This window comes from Monodelphis domestica, chromosome 7 (assembly GCF_027887165.1).
Source record: "Monodelphis domestica isolate mMonDom1 chromosome 7, mMonDom1.pri, whole genome shotgun sequence".
Classification (NCBI taxonomy): Eukaryota; Metazoa; Chordata; class Mammalia; order Didelphimorphia; family Didelphidae; genus Monodelphis; species Monodelphis domestica.
Genome location: NC_077233.1, coordinates 281,418,299 through 281,435,547, shown reverse-complemented (window position 1 = coordinate 281,435,547; position 17,249 = coordinate 281,418,299). Strand labels below are relative to the sequence as shown.

Sequence of the window (17,249 nt, the reverse complement as noted above, 5' to 3'; positions counted from 1 at the left end):
GCTTTTTATGGTGGCAAAGAATTGAAAAGTAAAGGGACATCCCTCAGTTGGGGAATGGCTGAACAAAATATGGTATATGATGGTGATGAAATATTGTGCTATAAGGAATTAATGGGATGATTTCAGAAAGAGCTGGAAAGACCTACATGAACTGATGCAGAGTGAAATGAGCAGAATCAGGAGAACACTGTACACAATAACTGAAATATTGTGGGATGATCAAATGCGATAGACTTTGCTGTTAACACAATGTTCAAGGACAAATCTAAGGGGCTTATGAAAAAGAATACTATCTACTTCTAGAGAAAGAACTATTGGAATATAAATGCAGGTGAAAACATATGATTTATCACTTATTTATTCAGATATGTGATTTGGGGTTTTTTGTTTTTAATATTATTCACTTACAAGAATGAATAATATTGAAAGATATTTTGAATAATAAATGTATAACCCAATTGAATCACATGTCAACTCTGAGAGGGGGGAAGGAAGAGGGGAAGCAGGCAACATGAATCATGTAACATTGGAAAACTTATGAGTAGATTTGTTACTGGAATAAAAAAAGATTAAAAAAATTTTTTAAGTATTAGTGTGAATCATTACACTGTTTTGCACCAAACATTAGCTCTTTGTCTGGGGTTCTTGCTGGTAACAAGTCGTGTCTGTGTCAGAGCAGTGCTTTTCTTTGGTTCATTAATGCTATTTAGCTATTAATAATGGCCGCAAAGTACAAGAGTAGTGATGCTGAGCTCTGAGCTGAAGAAAAGTCATGAAGTACTAAGTATGCTTGCATAAGAAATACTTACTAAATAATCAGTTGCTATTAGGCACAATTTTCAACTTAAATAAAGGGTAACTGAATGTATTGATCACATAAACTAAGTTTCAATTGTATTTCTTCCTTTGTGATTGTTTATTTCTTGTCTGATTAACAACTGCCATTCCCTTGCTAAAGGTACCTGCTCTGGTTCTCTTCTAAATTTTTTATTGTGTGAACTTGAATATTCAAACCACACATTCACTTTGAGTTTATTATGACATATGATTTTAAGATGCTGACCTAAATCTAACTACTGACAAACTGCATTTCACTTTTCCAAGCAGTTTTTATCAAATTGGAAGTTATTTCCCAAATAATTTATGTTCCCAGGCTTATTAGAAACTATTTTTGATTCTTCCTTATCTGGTATTTTCCAATGATCTGCTTTTCCATATTTTTTCATCAGTAACAAAGACTTTTAATGATTACTGCTTTACAGTATAATTTAAGGTCTGGAAGTACTATTCCTCTCCTATTTTTGCCTTTTTTTTTTAATTATTGTTTCCCTTAAGATTCTGGACCTTGTATTCCTCCAAGTGAATTTTGTAATTTTTTTTCTATTTCTATAAAGAAATAACATGTCAAAGTGGATAAATCTCCAGACTCAAAATCAGGAAAACCTAAGTTCAAATCCATTCTCTGACAGTCTGGAAGTCTGAACACTGACCAAGGGAAAGTTATTCAATCTCCCTTGCTGAAGACAATTCTCTAAGACTATAACTTGTATGAATGATTTTTCTGACTCCAAAGCTCCCTTGAATTCACAGGTCCAGTTCCTATCCCTATTTATAAAATATCTCCTTGATAGTTTGACTAAAATAGCAGATTAATAAATCTATGTCTTCATTTAGGCAATAGAAACATTTTTATTATATTGGTATGACTTAACCTTGAACAACTGAATAACCTTTCTATTATTTAAGTCATTCTTATGTCTTAAAACTTTTGAACTTCTCTAAGTCCTGATTCTCAAGACAACTGAGATTTCTGACTGCATTAAATTTTAAAAATGGGTACATTAAGCCAGTGGTCTCCCAATCTTGTTGTTTGTAAACCCCACTGGTAAAAACATTTTGAGCATAAATCCCTAATATCTACATATTATTTTAAAATTATATATGCATGGAGAAGGAGAGATTTCATTTCTGATATAGATATAGATATAGAAATAGATATAAATATAGATATAGATATAGACCCAGAGTTAATTGCTATAATTAGGAAGGAGGAAGGATAAGGAGGAAGATAAATAAGGAAGGTAGATATCAAATTGCTAACAAAGTACAAATACTTTCCCTGTCATATCCTTATGAGGTACAGGAAAGGTTATCTGAGTGAATTGGAAGGGGAGTTTGGATTTGGCTAGTTATAGATCATCCCTTAAAAAACAAATAGTCAAGAATTCAAAGCAGAGAATAGCATCATGGAGCGTGACTCCTGAGCCCCTAATCAGAACATATTAGAGTAGAAGAGGATTTTCTCTCCTCCAAGTGAACTAGAGTAGGAAGCCATAACAAACAGAAGACACAGAGAGAGGATGACCTATAGCAGCAAAGAAGGGGGCTGGCTGAATTCTAAAGAGAACTAGCCCCAGCAACTCAGCAGAGTCTGTATGTACAAGGGAAGCAGCACAAGGACTCCAAAAGAAGGAAAAGGACATTAAAGTACTGCAGTACTTGAGACCTGGTTCTCTTGGCTATAAATGCATCCTATGTGTATGCTTCATGAGCATGATAAGAGTGTGAACCCATTAGAGGACCCAACCCTTTTCTCACCCGTGCTATGCACATCTACAAGAGAGGGAATATTTCATAACTACTCTTCTTACTATGCCCTCTAACTGTTTTTAAGGTAATTATGCCTACTATTTATTTAAAATAAGCCCACTGGTTGGGGCTTTTAAGCTATAGTTTTAAAAGTATTGATCCACAAGCTACCTTTGGGACCCAATCTTCAAGTGAAAATGTGCCCTGGGGAGCCGGGGTGGCAGCAGTACTACATATACATGAACTATTGCACTAATGACAATGAATATTATAAAACTTAAAAAGTAAAAATTCTAAAAGAAATTGAATAATATTTGATCCTCAAATCATTAGGAAGTTGTAATAGACTGAAACAAATATACCTGCACTTTAGGAAAATTATTTTAGAAACAGTGCAGCGAGGAGAGTTTTGAAGCAAGGAGACTAATTAGATTTACTGCAATGGTCCAAATGAGAGCCGGTAAGGGCAGGCATTAGGATGGTAGCTATATGAGTACTGAGTAAAAGGTCAGATGTGAGAGAGTTTTTGTGGAGATAAAAAAGACGAGATTTTACAACTGATTATGTATGGGATGAAGGGGAGTGAGAAGTCTAGAATGATACAAAGACGGCAAAGCTAAGTGACAGGAAGGATTGGGGTACTTTGTACAGAAATTGTGACATTCAAAAAAGGGGGAAGGTTTGATGAGAAAGAGAATAAAATGAATACTATAACATATTCATGCCTGTTTAATCTGAGTGACCCGGTTTTTCTTGGAAAGGCTAGGGAGGATGGGCCTTATTCACCAACTACTGCCATGGGTCACTGACTCCACCTGCTACAGAGCACCTATCACAGCTTTGTCTGATCCAGGGGGGCAGAGAATTTTGCCTACCTAACTGCTATAGATAGCTGGTCTCAGTTAGATGATGTCATCATGAGAGATACCAAAGCCTAGCATATCCACAGAGTGTCTTTGCATGGGGAAGGGGTAGAGCAGAGAAGTGCTGAACAACAATGGGTAAAAGGGGTGGGATAGTTAGTTGCATCGGAGGGAAGTCAAGTAAATAAATATAAATGCTCTGAGATCAGGTCCATTAAGACAATAGCCTGATACCTAAAAGGTCAACAGATGCTAAAAGATATGTGATTTTAATTGGAAAACGAGGGGATGCCCTTCAATTGGGGAATGGCTGAACAAATTGTGGTATCTGTTGGTGATGGAATACTATTGTGCTCAAAGGAATAATAAAGTGAAGAAATTCATTGGGGACTGGGAAAACCTCCAGGAAGTGATGCAGAGAGAAAGGAGCAGAACCAGGAGAACATTGTACACAGAGACTGATACACTGTGGTACAATCAAATGCAATGGACTTTTCTACTAGCCTCTGTATATATCTTGTATGTATATTTCCTCTGCTTTATATACTTTGTCTTTAACTTTGATAAGTGACATGAATTTTATGTTAAGACTAAATTTATTTTCCTGAAACATATGTAGGTTTTTGTAATTTTCAGATTTGGGATTTGAAATAAAATCTTCCAGGTATTTAAAATCATATATTTAAACGTAAAAAAAAAAACATAGTTTTCAATATTCTCCCTCCCATACCCTATGAGAATTCAAGGACTGTCTTGAGACCAGGAACCATGTTTTTTGCCTTTCTTGATATTCCTAGTATTTCACACAATGCCTAGCCCATAGTACAGATTTAATAAATGCTTGTTGACAACATCAGATCATGTTAAAAAATGTTATTCTACAGTCACTCTTCTTGTTTATATCCTTAAATATTCACCCCGCATTTCTTCACCATCCTCTACCCAACTCACCCTGTTTTCCTCTTATTGAAGGAGTCTGATCTAAGCAGCTTATGTCATTACTTTATGAAACTTTTCCGTGATAATTTATAAACTGTTAATTAATATTTCTTTGGCACTTTGCACTAAGTGTCATATCTAAAAATCATCTGATGTCCTCAATAAATCATGTCAAACTTCTATTAAAAAGTAGCAGTGGAGCTCAATATATTTGTGAAGTTAAATCCAAATTTTTATTTTGTCAGTAAGACAACAAACATTTATTAAGCACCTACTATATGCCAATCACTGTGCTAAGTGCTGGATTTTGCAAAGAACAGAAATTACTTTAAAAACCACAAGATTTTAAAAGATAATTAAGATCACTGTCATATTCTAATCATTGACTATAGCAATTTATGATGAAAAATACTCATCCCTTGGTTGTGTACAGCCTAAAACAATAAAAAAATATTTAACTGCTAACATTTAAAGATAAAAAACAATCTATGACATTTTCCACAATTTCTTCCTATTATAGAATTTAGTAAGAAATTTTCCATCTAGAGGCCACCATAAAATAGCCTTTGGAATAAATACTAAAAAGTACAAAAGCAGGAAAGGTTGGCCATAGAATGGATAACTCCATTGATATTTGGTCCCAATATTTAATGATGTTGATTGCAGCCCCAATCACATCATTAACCATGTTTGTAATGGTACCAAATATTGAATAATACCAATGTGTCAATATGGCTAACACTAGTAAGGTCCACATAACATTCTAGTACATCTTCACTCTTTGTGTTCACCCCTTATTCAGTTGTTTTTTACAAGCCTCTCTTTTTATAGGAACAAAGATGTCTGTTTTAAGCCTTGTGTGTACTTGCTTAGAATTCTGTCCCCCAAGATGGCTGCCCCACCCCCCAGTCTCTTCCAACTGCCAGATGTGACTATTGGTAATGGATTCTTGTTGTCTGGGGTGCCAGCTGTAAGAGAGGAAAGTCAGATTCAGCATGCAAGGACAGCAACCCAAGTGGGAGAGGAGTAAGGGAAGAGAGAATTCTGGGAAAGAACAGAAGAGCTGAGAAGATTCAAAGCAGTTACTTCACTTCTCTTTGGGAACTTCTCAAGGGTGGTTGGTCTAAGATAAATCGCTGAGGCAGAGGACCTCCTGAGCATTTGACTCTGTAAATTGGATACAACTGACCCTTCAGGATTTGGAGAGGAAGTCAGTTGTTAGCTTTAGGGATCTCCTACTTCTTACTTTCCACTTCCTTACCCAATAATCCTATTTACCCTATCTTGTGTGTGTGTATCCCTTTAGAATAAATAGTTATTCCTTAGATCAAGTGCCTGCCTCATAATATTCAGGGAGAGACCTGAAGCTTGGGAAGGAGAGCTATACTTTCTCCTCAAGGAAGAAGAATCAGTTTCAGTCCTTGACTTTACATTCAACGCAGTCTCTGAAGAGATATACTCTATAATTCTAAAGACAACTAGTGATGTTTTTACTAAGGAAAGGGGAGGAACAACCTATTCCCCCTCTCCACCTTCTTGCTCCATTCCATCTCTCTCACTCTCTAGCCTCAAGTAAACGTAGTGGGTGGCTCCATTTCCTCATCTATTACACCACCATAAAATAGCCTTTGGAATAAATAATAAAAGCTACAAAACCTATTTACTAAAAAGTAAAATCCTATGACTCTAAACTCTATTTTTTAAATAAAATAATGACAAAGTAATTTGTTATCAATCTCTGTCTTTCAGTTTTAAATTATCCACCTCTAACTTTTCACTTTCAGATATTGTAGGGAAATGGATGATATAACCAACAAAACTTTAAATGTAGTCTGAGAAGGAACAAAGTACACTCAGTTTGCCTGGAAATAGTTTCTTACCTTTGAATCTTCATTGCTCACTCCAAGTTCTAACACAGCTTGAGGAGATTTCAGCTTTGCTTGATTAGACTGAGCCATTTGAAGGTTAAGCTTCCATCCAATTGTCTCAAGCTACAACAAACACATACAGATGAAAATCAGATGGTGCAGAAACAAACAAACAAACAAACAAAAAACAACGCCTCCTTTGAGCATGGCTCCCCTAAAAGGAATAAACAAGAGTAGCCAAGAAAGCTACTCATATCACTCTTGTCTTTCCTTCAATATTCATACCCTCTAATTCCCTCTCTCTGGACACAATTTAGCTTCTTGTCATGCCCATCAGAGTCAGCAAAACTAAACAGTTGATCCAAAAAAATAATGGTTCTATGCAGTGGCCCAAATAACCCCAGAGGACTTATAAGGAAACCTATCCCCTCCTCTTGGTAGATAGAGTGTTAACAGACTGCTGTACATAATGGTGCCATTGGTTGTCAGACAGGGTCATCGATATGTCTGTTTTGTTAACTCGTTCTTGTCATGGGAAAGTTTCTATGGAAGAAGTGTTATAGAGAACTGGCAATAAAATAAAAATATATTGATAAAACAGTTTTAAAATAATCATTCAAGGATTAAAAGAAAGCATATGAGAAAGGTAATTACTTTATTGCATTAGTGTCTTTCTCTGATAAGCTGAAAGCATTTTAATGACATTTCAATGAGTTCAGTAAGCAAATAACAGTTATTAGTACTTTATTATTTGTAGCTGGTTTAACAAAAAACGGGAAATACAACAGTCAATGGCGCTACCAATAACCTTGCTTTCAATAAGCAAACATATTCCTTTCCCACAGAAAATAAATATACTTCAAGAATACAAAGCAACAATTTCTAAGGTAAGGTAGACTTGAAAAAGTAAAACTATGATGGTTATTGTTCGATTTTTCTTAATATACCAAAAGGTAAAAATCTGCCTTAACTAATCTTGCTAACTTACTAACTCCTGTACTATAAGATCCAATTTAATACAAAGTCTTATATTCAAGTTTTTTTAATTTCAAAAACCAAAATACATTATAAAATGTTTTGAAATGTAGCATAAATACTTGACAATAAGTAATAAATGAAAACAGTATGACTATCTAATGACACTCTTTTACTAGATATAAGCACTTTATTTACAAATATTTAGATTAATGGTATTTGTCACAGCAAATGAATAGTACAGCAGTCTGAACATCCTCCTGTCATAGAGAAGACAACTATGACGTATTGCAACTAACTTTGAGTCAAGTTATTGCATTTAAATAAGCCATAGTCTTTAGATGATGATTTCTACCTTAGAATTGTATTAGGGGATTATTTTAAGTGAAAGATAATAATTTCAAGATCAGATCTGCCAATCTCCTCCCTCCTCCCACCCTTCACCTGTCCCTGTCCTATCTCCCTCTTCCCCTCCCTCCCCCTTAGCTGGTTCTTCTGTTGGTAGCACTGAAGTCAGCTCCAAGTGAGTATCTCGATATACCAAACAAAGCTCTCTACCTTTTCTAAGTTTAAGTAGGGGGTTTATTTGGGAGAAGAGAAAGGTAAAGAGGTTGAAGGAAGAGAGGGTTTGGGGTTTCCCTAATACAAAAAAATTCCAAAGTTGAAGGATGGTGGAAGTAGAGTTCAGATTTGGGAAAATGGTCAACAGGTCTTGAAGATTCAGTCACTGTAGTATAACAGTGAGAAACCAGAGAGCCAAGACTTTTTGTCTTTCCTCCTTTCTGTCCCAAGCAAAGAGACTCTGGTTTTCAGTTTGCCTCTTCCTTTTCCAATGGTCCTTCCTGGTCCCCATTCTAAATAGAATATCCATCTTGATTGACATTTCTGGAGTCCTTGCTTTTCCAGCCTTTGCTGCAGACTTTTTTCCCACCTCTCCTTCACCCATTACAATCCCCCATTGTGTCTTTGGACAGTACTGACGTTACTTACCTCTTAAATACATCATGTCAAATTTCCAACTATCTAATTCTTAACCCTATACTATGTTAAATATTCCTTTACCCTCCCCAAAAAATAAATCCTAATTTATCTTAACGATTCCGTCTACCTAACTCTATGCTAAGTTTGGGTATAGGAAAATGGCTTAGGCAAATAGGGATTTTACATGAATATCGTTTTTGAACACAACAAACCATGTAACAATTTAAAAAATTTCAACAGTATTTAGAATATGTAACTACCTTATCTCCTTAGGTCTAGAAGTTCTACTAAGTAGAAATTTCTATTACTAACAATTGTTAACCTAAAATCATAATGTAATCTACTTCTATACTTAAGTATATGTCTGTCCCCACATTCCCTAAGACTTTGAACAAATTTTCTAAGCTGTCCCTATTGTTAGTCATTAGAACATTCATAAAATATTCTAATATAGTTAGTTTGTTAGTACATTAGTATTTACATATGTACATAGGCTTGTATCTATGCAGATTTACATATGTACAAATATAATACATTGTTTTGATTTCTGTGCAAATTCATGCAGATAAGAAATTTCTTTGTCTGAATTTTCCACAGAAATTTATATATCAGTATGAATTTTGGGTGTTGCCATTATGCATGTATTATATACTTACCCAGTCCATGAGATTTCCTTCCACATTGTATTTATGTGTAGCATATGTATATATATATATATATGTATGTATGTATGTATATATGTGATGTTAACATGTATATCGCATTCTTACATGACCTCATGACCACAAGTCCAAAATTTCAAAGTCCTTCCATGTCTTTTGATGTTGATGGTAGAAAACTATGTCTTGGTTCTTTCACCTGTGCTGGATACACTTGTAGTCTGTTGTCAACTCTTGATTGAAGTCCTGTGTTCTTTAATATTCACGAACATACAGGAAAACTCAGAAACATGTATGCATGTAAGGCTTTTACATGTGCATGTGTGTAAAAATGAAATATTGTTTCCTTGTGCATGGAAGTAAGGTATGAATTCTTCATGTGCGCTTGTTTGTATTCATGAGTTGTTCTTCATGCATGGAAGTAAGCTTTTCATATGATCATCTTCATGAGTGGGTGTATGTAGTATGTTGGACTATAAAAGTTATCAGACATATATTATGACTATGAATTTGATATTCTCTTACCTTTTGATGTTTGCGTTTTCACAAGGGGATTTATTGTTTGCTCTTTTTGATGTTCATGTTAATATATGTTGACCTTTTGAGGTTTCTTGGAGATGGAATTTTGATATAATGTATTTTGTTTAGTCATAGAGTGATGTTTTCTTAGTGAAATAATGTTGTTATTTTCTTTGTTGTTATGATTGGTGGCAGAGACTTCGTATCGGCTTTGTAGAGACTTTTTTTGGAGCTAATTTTAAAATGCCTATTTTTCTTTCTGTCTGTTTTACTGTCTGTCTTTCTATCCGGAGAAGTTTCATTCACTTTAGCAGTGCTTTTCTGTTTTCACTTGTACTCTCGTGTGCTTTCCTTTATTTTAATATGTGCAATGCTCTCTGATCTGTTCTTTATGTTTTGTCTGTCATAGCTTTCCTTTCATAGGGACTGTTGTTGATCATTGCTACAGCTATTTGTATTGTTGATTATGACCAGGGCTATTTGTTTCAGATGTCACATTTATGTATCTTCATTGATGTTAATGTTACGGATGTAATGCAATGTTACATGTGAAGCATGGAACCATGGATCTCTTTGATCAACCTTTATAGATGTTGGGGTTGTCATTATGACTGTTGTTGGACCGATCCATCTTGGTTCTGTAAGAGATTCTCTATTAAAGTTCTTGACATATACTTTGCCTCCTGGGAAGTGAAATGGGACCCCCTGTCCAAGGCTATGGTATCAGGAATGCCATGTCTAGGTATTATCTCTTTTAATAGAAATCTCACTTCTGTTGCTGTGTCATTTTTCTTGGCTGGACGTGCTTCACCCATCTTGTCAGTCTATCCACAATAAGCAATGCATATTTGTATCCCTTGTCTTTGGGCATGTTAATATAATCAATTTGAATACATTGGAAAGGCATGCAGCTGAGTGGTCTGCCTCCCAATGATATGTTCTTACAATGTCCTCGATTATACTTTCTGCATGTTTCACATGCCTGACAAGTTCTAATGGCATTTGTTGTTATTCCTGGTGCCGTCCAAAACCTCGGTATTGTATCCAGAATCCCTTGCACCCTGTAATGTCCTTTTGCATGAATTACAGTGCATAGATGTTGATATAGTTTTTTAGGGAGAATCAGTTTACCCCCTTGAGTAATCCAGACGCCTTTGATTAGTTTAGCGCCTAATTGCAACTTCCATGACTGTATTTCTTCTCTACTGTAAGCTTTGGTGAGATTGTGCCTTTCAACCAGAGAGAAATTCAGCACACAGTGGGGTCCAAACTTCACAGCGTATTTTGAAGTTACGTCTGCTCTGTCACCCCCTAGGGATATTCTGTCCTTCCCATGAGTATGTGCCTTGCAATGGATTATGGCCACCTCCCTTGGAAGTTCTACAGCTTTTATAAGACAGTCTATTAATTTGCCATATGCAATTGATTTCCCAGCCAGGTTAAAATCTGCTGTTTTTCCATATGAAAGCATATGAAGGCAAGGTGAAGAAAGCCCAATACAAGTCCATGTAAACATTAACCCTTTTTCCTTTAGCTAACTCTAGGGCAATGAGCAGAGCCTTCAGCTTGGCTCCTTGGGCGCTAACATGACTTGGCAATGATTCATGCCAAAGAGTTTTGTCATTGTCAACTACCACTGCCCCTGTGACTCTCCACCCATTGTGAATATAGGAGGACCCATCAGTGTATAATGCTATTTCTGGATTGATAAGAGGTGTGACTTTTAAGTTGTTCATTGGGTTTGTGCATCATTTCTACTACTTAATTGTAATCATGCAAATTTTCTCCACTTAGTGGCAAATCTGGAATCTGAGTTGCTGGGTTCAAGGTGCACATCTATGAATAGTGATGTTATCTTTGCCTAACAAAATGATTTCATACTGGGATATTCTTGCATCAGTGAATGAATGCATAGTCTTAGACTTTAGCGGTTTTTCTATTTGGTGTACAGAATATACATGCAATTTACACCCCAGTACTATAGCATACGATTTCTTGACCATCAGAGCTGTGGCTACCACGCTCCTGAGGCAATGCACCATACCTTGTGTGACAGCATCAAGGATACAACTATAAAAAGTAATAGCCCTTAAATTCAGCCCAAAATACTGTGCTAGCATTTCAGAAGCAATGACTTTAGCTTCATGGACATACAAGTGGAATTCTTTTTTATAATCTGGTATTCCCAAAGCTGGAGCTGATAGAATAGCTCCTTTCAACTGTGACAAAGCATGCAGGTGTTCTTAACTGCAACGGTTCTTTAATTTCTTTGTCAAATCAGTTAAACATTGGGAAATATGGGAATATCCTACTATGTACTATGTACTATGTACTGTCTTGAGAAACCAGCAACCCCTAGAAATGCCCTAAGTTCTTTCTTGGTCCTAGGGATGCCTAGCTTCTGTATGTCTGCTATTCTTTTATTAGAGATTTTCCTGGTGCCCCCCTCCAGGACAAATCCAATATATTCAACTATGGAGAGAACCCACTGCATTTCATTTTTTGAAGCTTTATGTCCTCTTTTATGAAGCTCTATCAATAACTTCTTTGAATCCTCCAAACATGCTTTTGGGTCAGGTGATGCTAGCAGCAAGTCATCCACATAATGTATTAATCTGCTACATTTGATAGTTGTGGTGGCTAGATCTCTCTGCAGAAGTTGACAAAATATTGAAGCCGACTCACAACATCCTTGCACTAGTCTGGTGTAGCACAGCTGGGTTTGTCCCCATTGGAAAGCAAAAATATTTTGAGAGTCAGGGTGCAATGGTGCAGAGTAGGCATTGCTCAAGTTCAGCACTGTGTACCACCTAGCTTCTGAAGGTATTTGGGTTATTATTATTATATCATTTGGAGAAGATGTGACAGTGTGTTTCTTTCTTATAAAGTTATTTACTGCCCTAAGATCCATTACAAATCTCCAAACTGAAGTATCATCTTCATTAAGCTTATTCTTTTTAATAGCTAGAATTGGACTATTGAATTCAGACACTGTAGATCTTAAAATGCCTTGTCAACTGAGGAGCAAAGAGATGATTTAGACTTCTCTAACCCTATAGGCATGACTTGTCTGAGGAAATGCAGAGAGGATTTGCTCCAAGTAATTAAGATGTGTTGCTCCAAGACAAATGGGGTAAATTTGATAAAATGGTACAAGAAAAATGTGAACATCTAGCTACATTCATAGACTGCCTTTCTGAGACTGCAAAGGCTATCATGGGAATAGAAAAGGATTCTGAGGAATCCACGGCTCATGTTACAAGATAATTTCTAAAAGGTTGCACATCACACCTTAGGAATTTCTTCAAACACTACTTTCCCAAGTATGATTCTGTGAATTTGACAGAACTAAGGGACTCTGAATCACACATTTTTGACAGTCACACAGAGCAGAATAGACAGGTGACAGAATTAAAACAGAAATTACATGAATCAGAAAAAAATTTAAAGGAAAAGGAGATTCAAGAAATCAAAAAATCTTAACACAGTCAAAACATACACAAAACCTGTCTATCAACAAAGAAAGTACAAAGGGAGACCAGGCAATGCTTTTTCTGTCACAAAACTGGACACTTAATAAAAGACTGTTTTCTCAAAAAGAAGTATGAAGTTAACAAGAACACACAAGGCAAACACTATAATAAGCAGAAAAATATATGTTGTAACCATTAAGATCAAGTCAGGAAGCAGCAAACCTTCAGAAAATGAGGGAAGCTATAAATGCAGAGACTAAGCCCAAATATGCAGAAATTGTAAGGAAAGAATTATGAAGCCAAAGTTATGATGTATTTAGTTTGGTGCATAGAGATAGAGGGGCAAAATAGTAAAAGGCAGGCTGGTATAAAACAAATGAGGAAACAGGAAAGGGACAATAAACAGGTGATGGAGAAAATTGAATCTGTGAGTACTGAGAAGTGCAAACCAAGTGAAAGGCAGAGACAAGTAAAGGAACTTGATAAAAAAGTTAAAACATCATTACTCAAATACAAACTGAGATAGGAGAGTTAGAAAGAAATTGTATAGTGTAATAGATGATATTTGAGGGTATATTTTGATGGATACTAGATAACTAATGGATCAGGTAGCTATCTTTCTTTTGCCTATCCTCCTCCCTCTACACCTCCCGTTTTCCTCCCTCTTCAGAAGCCTTTCAGCCTCTCCTCCCCCCTTTCTTCAGTCTCCCTCAAGTCACTCAGTGTGAGCTGTGAGGTTTCAATGAAATAGTTCTGCATATTTGTGACATAAAAAGCATTGCCTGGTCTCCCTTTGTACTTTCCTTGTTGATATATATATATATATGAGATATATTGAGATATATTGAGATAGATATATATGTATGGGTGTATATATGTATGGGATGCTCAGGGAGGGGTAGTATCTCTGGTATGGAGGGCTTGTCGTGCCCTCTTAGGGCAGCTCTCCAGCCTCTGACCCCCACCTGACACCCAGCGCTCACTTGTGGCTCCCAGTAGCTGCTAGCATGTGGCAGCGGCCACACCCCGGGCAACGGCTTCGACAGGCCGGTTAAACCTTGTGAGGGTAGCCATCGGGTAGTCGACCCCTGGTGAACCAGGGCTTTGCTCACCCAGCATGTGAAGACTGCTTTGGTGAAGCAGGTGGAAGAAACCAATAAGAAGGTTCAACGGCAGAGATGGCGACACAGCAAGGCACTGTGGAGTGCTCAGGGCATGTTGGAGCACAAAAGACAACACGGCCATCCAATGCAGCTGAGGAAGTCTCCAGGTGTAACGACCTTTCGTGCCAAGGGACCCAGGCTTCCAACGCCGAGAGAGTGGGGCTATCTCTGTGCATCAACTTTTCCACTTAAATCTTCATGCACAAGTGTCTTTGTGCACAAAAACGCACAAAGACAATCGTCATCCTTGGTTACCGAGAGACTACTACTACTATATATATAATTGGATATATATCCAATTATCTTGTTTAACCGTTGTAGGTTGTTTAACCGCAATAGGAAGACAATGAGACATACTGATTCATCTGCAGTCCACTAAAATTCCCTAGATCTTTTCTTGCTACCATCTAGTAATACCTTCTCGATCCTGTAGTTACAAAATTTATTTTTTTTACTCCAAAAGTAAAACTTTAAATGTATTTAAATTGTATCAAAGGTGAACAGTCATGGAAAGATCTCTGGAATATTAACACTAAAAATCTCTGGCCATTGATCTTTGGACTAACCTCTGACCTTTAGTTCTTTGAGTATAGCCATTGAACATTCCCAAATCTATCTGCCTAACCTATTAGCTAAGCTACATTTCTTCATATCATTCTCATAATATTATGAAGGATCTTGTCAAATGCCTTGTTGACATCCAAGTTTGCTATGCCTTCAGCATTCCTCTACTTTTTCTTCCTCATATCTCATTATTTCTTCCTTATAAACACAATTATCGTAATACTCAGATCCAACATGAACACCCTGCTCTTATTATCTCAGAGAACACATTCTGATTGATCCTTTTTGGCCATAACAAATTGTGAAACCATAAACTAAATAGGCAGATTTTAGTATGTCAGTGAAGGTAGTTCAAGACAAGAAATCAGAAATCATTTGAAGACTGTGATAGTAATAATTAGGATTAGGATTAACCCTAGCAAACCTCTATCTTTATCTGTCTTTTTATTAGCTTGCAACAGGCAGCCTAATCAACATGCTGGAAGTTTTTCTCAATTTATTTTGACATCAGAAGGATATCAAAGGGTATTTATGGTTTTATTTTGCAGTTTGAGTTACATATGAGTGTGATCTTACAACAATGAACAATATGGAAGTGTGTTTTGTGTAATAAAAATAAAATTTAAAAAATAAAATTACAAATGTAAAGAAAAGATACCAAAGGATACACTGGTTGTCCCTTCCTCTCACCACATTCTCATCAGTCTATCTTCTTTCTGGATCTTGGGATTTTCACAAAACTCTTTTCTCCAGATCTCCCTGTTTACACTGTGCCCATGCACATTATTTATTACCCTCTGAATGATTCTCATTTTCAATCCTTCATAGACTGTAATGTTCCATGACCCTCAGCCGTATTATACCAACAGAAGGATAATGGCATTTAAAAAGGCAGATAAGGGTTCCTGAATCACATGAGCAACAAGCTGGTAAACTACACATTTTCTCCAATCCCCAAGACCTCTCAAATCTCTCCGGATCAAAAATTAGATGCCAAAGATAGGACCATTTTGGCTATCTCCAAGCACATCTAGATTCTAGCACACCTAGAATCCAAAAGAATGTTATACACACACACACACACACACAACTGATATTTACTGATAACAGTTCACTCAAACAGCCTTCCCCAATCTCCTATGCTACCAGCAACACAACTGTACTAGCAGCCTCAATGAGCCACACTCCTACACTCCAGTTTCCCCTCCCGAGTGTCAAAGAGATCCTTCTCCAGAAGCAAAAGTTTGCTCAGGCCTCAAAATCCAGCTTGGTCATAACCTGTGAGAATAAAAAGCCTGACAGGATGACAACCAGAAGCATCAGTGCCACAAAGCTCTGAAATGGTGATAACAGGGAAAATAAGCTTTGAATTGTTAATGCCAGGCTAGAGAACTGAGGAACAGAGGGAATGGGTCAGACCACCAGGGCAAGATAAGACAGAACAGATGAGAAGAGGAGGATGGAGAAGTAAGGGAGAAAAAGAGCCTGGAGAAAGAATACAGGGTCCATCTTTTGGCCTATATGGTTAAACTCAAACCAGGTTAGGTTACTAACCTAACCCAGGATAGTAGGCTGCATCCTGAGCCCTACTGCTCTTTGGTACCATATTTCATTTCCTCTTCCTTTTTCTAGTGGATGTGAAATAGTCTTATGCTATCCAAATGTTTTCTTTATATTTGAATATAATTTCTCCTGATGGCTTGCAGAACTTGTTTTTTAATTGAATTGTTGAATTTAACTATAATATGGCTTGGTGTGTGCAGCCTTGGATTTTTTTTTCTGGGAGAGATCTCTGAATTCTTTTAACTGGAACTTCATTTTTTACATTCAAAAGTTCTTTTCTATTATCTCTTTCATTATGTTGTTGTAGTATTTATTCATAGATGTTTGAATTCATTTACTAGATCTGGAGACCATATTGCCTTCTGTTCTGAACTGTTTTTCCTATGATTTATCTGCTTATGTTCAAGGCAGTTTTATTTATTTATTTTTCCTGGAGTCTTTCGGACTTTGTCTTGTCCTCCCTTTATGTTCCTTATCATTTACTTTCTGACTTCTTCCCCATTAATTGTGGTTTTCTTAGGGGCTGGATCTTAAATCTTCTCAGCCTGCTTCTACATAGGGCAGTACATGACTCACCGATCTGGTCCAACTGACTTTTGGGTGGTCAGACCTGGCCCCAGCTGGATCCTGTATTCTTTCTCATTTGGGATTTTCTTGTTAAAGATACTGAAATGGTTGGCCATTTCCTTTTCCAGTTCATTTTACCGATGAGGAAACTGAGGCAAACTGTTAAATGACTTGTCCACAGTTACAAAGCTAATAATTTTGAAAGACTTCAGAACTCAGAACACTATTGTGCCCAATAGTAACTTCAGAAGACTATTACATACACCTCACCTCTTGGCAGAGAATTAGTAGACTATAGGTGTGGAATAAAGCTACATTTGCAGATGTGCAATGTGCTGATTTGTTTTGCTTGACTATACCTATTTGTTACAAAGAAGAGGCTGACTGGGGATGGAGCAGCAGAGGTTAAAAAAAAGAAAACTAGACTATAACAAATGATGAAAAAAGAAAGAAAGATAATTTAAAGTAAATAAAAGATAGCAAACCAGTGGGGAAATTTTATTAATTATTTAATAACCAATTCTTG

General features: G+C 36.6%; 1 protein-coding gene across 5 annotated transcripts in view; it reads right to left on the bottom strand.

Moving 5' to 3' along the window:
• COMMD10 (COMM domain containing 10) overlaps positions 1 to 17,249 on the bottom strand; it is a 183,549-nt gene that overhangs the window by 146,925 nt on the left and 19,375 nt on the right. For all 5 annotated transcript variants that reach the window (XM_007497852.3, XM_007497850.3, XM_056803943.1 and 2 more), the window contains exon 5: positions 6,272 to 6,382. In XM_007497852.3, the coding sequence (XP_007497914.2) occupies positions 6,272 to 6,382 (111 nt within the window). The remainder of the gene's footprint in view (positions 1 to 6,271; positions 6,383 to 17,249) is intronic.